Below are 4,810 nucleotides of genomic sequence, written 5' to 3' on the forward strand. Positions count from 1 at the left end.
GAATGAAGTCGTTCTCCGCTAGAAAGCGAATCGTTGCTAACTTCATGGATGTGGATTTTTGCTTTCGGTCGTCGCCCGACGTTTGATGAAGCTTTGTTGCAGTTCGACGTCGTGTTACGCACTGCAGCTTATTACATTTACGTATTCTTAGAACTAAATGAAATTAGTTTTATCCTATTAGCTGTACAATCATTTAATGAATGTAAAACAAAGTACTTAAATCTTAGACCTAACGTCGTAAGAGATCATAAAGCTGGCTGGAATTTTTTTTAGTTATAATTAGGATGTCTGTGTTTTAACTAAATTGTTTAGTAATTTTATTTTGATATTTCAATTATAATAGCATGCATAATTCTGCATTTATATACAATTTAGGTACACATACCTAATAAAAGATAAGGTAAGATCAAAGATGATGTATTGCATTGAACAGTGCATTCTATTCTTAAATCACTTTTAACTTTTTATGTTTGTAATTATACATTTAACAGCGACATCTAAAATGTGAGTACTTCAACTACCACTAGTTTGAATCTGTGCCTTAGAGGGCGCTGTAATGTATCTAATGTAAATTGCTAAAAATTATTAATAATTATAAAATACTTAAGAGGCGTTTATTTATCTTTTAATACCAGGTAAAAAAAACAATTATAATGCCTGTAAAATATATTTCTTGTCTAAGACCTAAATAAAATAAAAGCAAAAATTGACATCTTAAACAATAATGTTCACATCTTATATTTTAGTAGTCGTTTTTTAAGTAACACAATGTCGGTAATCTACGTGACATGTGGAGCTTTAATGAAAAATTTAGTAAAAAACTATTTGTTATTAATTTCAGCCATTTGTTCCTTGTGACGTCGGATAGCGTCTTCATGACGTTTAATCTGCTCTTGATGGAAAGAAATTTCCTTGTCTAAATGACCTTTAAGGTTAGCCAGTTGTTCTTTTTGCTGTAAAAAGATTTATTTAATTAATTAATATGATTACACTATTACTAAAAATATTTAATTATTCTTCATTGCATCAATATTTAAAACTAAATTTAACATTACTTTCTGTTATTACCAATGATACTTGAATAACAAAATTTAAAAAAGGCCAAGATCAACTTTATAACCAATGATATTCTAATAAATAGATATGTTATATCCATACTAAACAACAGAAAAAGTGTGCCGCGCCGGGGATCGTTTATTTTACATTTTGTTACAAGTAAAAGGATAGCTTGATAAAAACTATAAGTAAAAGGGATAACTAGTTTTAATTACGCAAAACGTATTACTATGTAATTATGATGTATTATAAGGTATTACTATGTAAAACTACCAAAAGCAAATGTCCCAATTAGGACGTTTTCTAGTCTTCACTTTTTGCGTGTTAATAACATATCTGTTTACTAGAACATCATTGTTTATAACCATTATTTTCCTTTCTACTTGACAATAGCTATAATAAAAATGGAAGTCAATTTGCCTTTTTGTAGAAAAATTCATCTTCTCTGGCTGCTTCCATCTTGCCGAAAGCACCACCAGCTTCACGAATGGCACCACCACCACCGCCACCCTTTCCAGCTCCAGACCCTGGCTCTCCGGAATACATTCTAAAATGATATAATTTGTATTAAAGAGGAAGAGTGCCATAATAATTTACTTTTCCCAAAACTTGTCTTTATTGTGACAAATTGGAGTTAAACTAGCTGAAATAAAAAATAATACCATTATGTTTGTCTTTCTGACACACACAATGTAAAAAGATATGGTTTAAATTGACATATAAGGATAATTATAATTTTATTTCTTGTATACATACAAGATGTAGCTTACGAGGACAAAATCCAAATTATGAACATTTGGGATCAAATTTATGGTATATATCATTAGTTAAGAGCTTCAGATAGTCATATATACACTGTGGATATGTGGGAAATGGAAATTTCAAATAATAAGAGCTACTATGAGAAGATTGGAAGTAATATTAAAGTTAATATAAGTAACACAGTGGACTAGAGATGTATGATAGACAAAGACATGTTAATAAAGTATTAGCAGCGCAGTACAATGTTGGTGAACTATTAGCAAAAAGTAGTGAATATACAAATCTAAAATTTGTTTTTAAATCGTAGTTAATAAAAGGCTGTTCATAAAATGCTTTAAAATAAATGAAAATTTACGTTACGGAGTCACAACAAGAATGACGAAATTATAAAAAAGCTTTAATTATCGAATGACTGTCACTTTAATTGGAGACGGTGAAATGACATTGAAGATTTCATTACATACATAGGTACATGCAGTTGAAGCTAATATAAATAAAAGCGTGTTAAAAATATCATTTCCGCGACCACATAGTTAACCAATCTTATAAGCCAAGATAATATTGTCAAACACAAAAAAAAACATGTTAATATCACTTCATTTTTTTGTTGTTATTACGTTCGCCATGTTCTTATTACTACATTTAACAAATAACAAGCTGAGTAACATTTATGGCTATATTTTATTTTATTAGCAACTTTTTTGGTTAAGATTGCGTAATCCTTACACCGGCACAAAATGTCTCACCTAATATTGCAAATTGCACGCAACAAGGGCGTTCTGGTTCTTGCAATATAACTCATGGCTTTTTATAATATTAATCGACTGTAACTAAAAATATAATTAAATTTATGAATATTTGCCAAATCCGAATATTAAATTGTTTCTAATCAAAATGTCATGGAGAGGCATAGAGTTAAATTATTATTAGAGACTTTTTTTGTCTATGGTGAGTAATAAAATAACGTGATCTAAAAAATATTTTATTTAGCAATTATTATAGGATATAATATTGTAATGATATATTTTAGTATGGTTATTGAATAATTAGCAGTTATTTTATTTAATAAATGTATATATCGTAGTTGGGTTAGTACAACCTACAACTTTGTTCCTACTATTCAGAGATGGCATTGTAAAGGTTATAAGTTATATAAATTTCCAATAGGTGGCGCTTATAGAATTCGATATCGATATAATGTTTTTACTGTAATCTAATGTTTAAACTAATACTATACCTTATAATACTGATTGATTATTATACTATATATTTGTAGGTACAAATAAATATTGAAATAGATTAATTTAACACAGCAACAATACAATATTTATAATTAGTATATATAAATAAAGTAAAAAAAAAAATAGCTTTAAAATTTAAAACTACTTACGCCATTTCTTGTTTTTTTATCCAAAGGATATGCTTGAGTTTTTGTTCTGCTATAATTTTATTTAATTCCGCTGTTTCTCTCATGGCTCTTACAACCTGCCTCTCTTCTCTTAGAGATTCCATCTTTATTTCTTTTTCTGTGGTTGTATACCTTGGAACGAAAAAAGTATTTAAAAATACGAGAAAGAAATACATACATTTTTAAATATTTAAATTATTATGTGAACCAAAATGTCATAAGTTATTACAAAAATGAATACTTTAAAAATTCTTGAAGGTCCCTGTGGAAAGGTAATGTGTTTAGAATGTCTTCTAAATACGAAATTTTAGTCATATCGAATGTCGACTTCTTTTTATTTATATTATCGCGCATATCTTCGAAATTTTCGGCTTCATTGACTTCTGCGTGTTCTGAAATGGAGGACCCTGAAGATTCTAGAATTGTCGTATCATTCAGTTTTTCTAGTGGATTTTCATGGAGCGTGTTGATACCACTACAACTTGGTTGGCTAATATCCCTGTCATTAAAACAATAAAGTTATTAAACATATTCATGTTAGAAAGTAGTAATTTAGATTAATTTTTCTTAATCGTCGTGTACGTGTGATAGCCATAATTATCATTGAAATATTTGTAACATAAGGTTTTACTTACTCATCGATATGTTCACTCTTAATTTCAATGTCAGTATTAATAATTGGTTCATTTTCATTTTTAAGAATGTCGTCTTTTATCAAATCTAATATATGGCACACTTCTAAAGACTGTCGAGTATATTTTTGAACCGCCGCACCATTAAGAGTTATTTCTTCGCGAGCTATACGTTTCATGTTCTGCCATTGCGTTTTGACTTTCTTAATTGAAAATCCAGAAAATTTTGTGCCAAATTTTTCAGTTAGTTGTCTCAGTATTTCATTCCAAACCACGTCTTTCTCTTCGGAATGATTAGGACCGTTATTGCTCTTCGTAACGACCACCTTTTTGTGTTCCTTTATTAACTCGAGTAAATATTGTTTCTCATCGAGTGACCAATTTGGCGTTCTTGATCGCCTGTTTGTTATCTTACCCATAGTTCGCGATGCTTCGTTTGGATCGTGTTTAATTTTTTGCAACGTTTTATTACAAACGATGCATTCGACGTCCAATATTATCGGTTTCCACATTTAAAAACAAAATGCAACGAAAATAATTGAATAACTTTGACAGGCGGACAGTACCGTTAATTGCGTGTCGACTGTTTAAAAACTTATTTTGGAATGAGGTTCCCATTGTGTCGAAAAAATCTGAGCAAAATAAATGAATGAAATTATTTTCTATAGGGCAACGGATTAATAATTCTTTTTTTTTTTAAATATAAAATTGTTATTGCACATGCACGTAAATATCAACATTATTAGTTTATAGTTTAAAAACTTTTTTATTTTAAAATTTAGTTTAGCATTAATATTAAATATTGATATCAAAAATAATTACAATTCAGATATTAAAATAATTGTAGGTAATCATAATTAGTGATAAGAATATGTAATTTTAATTTGAGGTGTAAAGATAACAGATTTTGGAATTGAAAGAGAAAAGTTAAGGATAACCAGGGCTTTGTGCT

General features: G+C 28.9%; 2 protein-coding genes across 2 annotated transcripts; both read right to left on the reverse strand.

Moving 5' to 3' along the window:
- Positions 1-651: 651 nt before the first annotated feature.
- Positions 652-2,727, reverse strand: LOC124531342 (ATPase inhibitor mai-2, mitochondrial-like). The gene is made up of 3 exons (XM_047105878.1): positions 2,565-2,727; positions 1,477-1,603; positions 652-953 (listed from the first exon to the last, which is right to left on the reverse strand). Exons 1-3 carry the CDS (start codon positions 2,618-2,620, stop codon positions 822-824), a joined length of 315 nt encoding a protein of 104 aa, XP_046961834.1. The 5' UTR covers positions 2,621-2,727; the 3' UTR covers positions 652-821.
- Positions 2,728-3,204: 477 nt separating this feature from the next.
- Positions 3,205-4,447, reverse strand: LOC124543523. The gene is made up of 3 exons (XM_047121750.1): positions 3,862-4,447; positions 3,468-3,725; positions 3,205-3,358 (listed from the first exon to the last, which is right to left on the reverse strand). Exons 1-3 carry the CDS (start codon positions 4,368-4,370, stop codon positions 3,205-3,207), a joined length of 921 nt encoding a protein of 306 aa, XP_046977706.1. The 5' UTR covers positions 4,371-4,447.
- Positions 4,448-4,810: the final 363 nt, after the last annotated feature.

The sequence above is a fragment of the Vanessa cardui genome, chromosome 1, assembly GCF_905220365.1.
Source record: "Vanessa cardui chromosome 1, ilVanCard2.1, whole genome shotgun sequence".
Taxonomy (NCBI): Eukaryota; Metazoa; Arthropoda; class Insecta; order Lepidoptera; family Nymphalidae; genus Vanessa; species Vanessa cardui.

Coding starts and splice junctions, on each gene's coding strand:
- LOC124543523 (XM_047121750.1), bottom strand. CDS start 4,370: ATGTGGAAACCGATAATATTGGACGTCGAATGCATCGTTTGTAATAAA. Junction 3,726..3,861: donor AAGAGTGAACATATCGATGA/GTAAGTAAAACC, acceptor TTTTAATGACAG/GGATATTAGCCAACCAAGTT. Junction 3,359..3,467: donor GACCTTCAAGAATTTTTAAA/GTATTCATTTTT, acceptor TTTCGTTCCAAG/GTATACAACCACAGAAAAAG.
- LOC124531342 (XM_047105878.1), bottom strand. CDS start 2,620: ATGAGTTATATTGCAAGAACCAGAACGCCCTTGTTGCGTGCAATTTGC. Junction 1,604..2,564: donor CGTGCAATTTGCAATATTAG/GTGAGACATTTT, acceptor ATATCATTTTAG/AATGTATTCCGGAGAGCCAG. Junction 954..1,476: donor ATGAATTTTTCTACAAAAAG/GCAAATTGACTT, acceptor ATCTTTTTACAG/CAAAAAGAACAACTGGCTAA.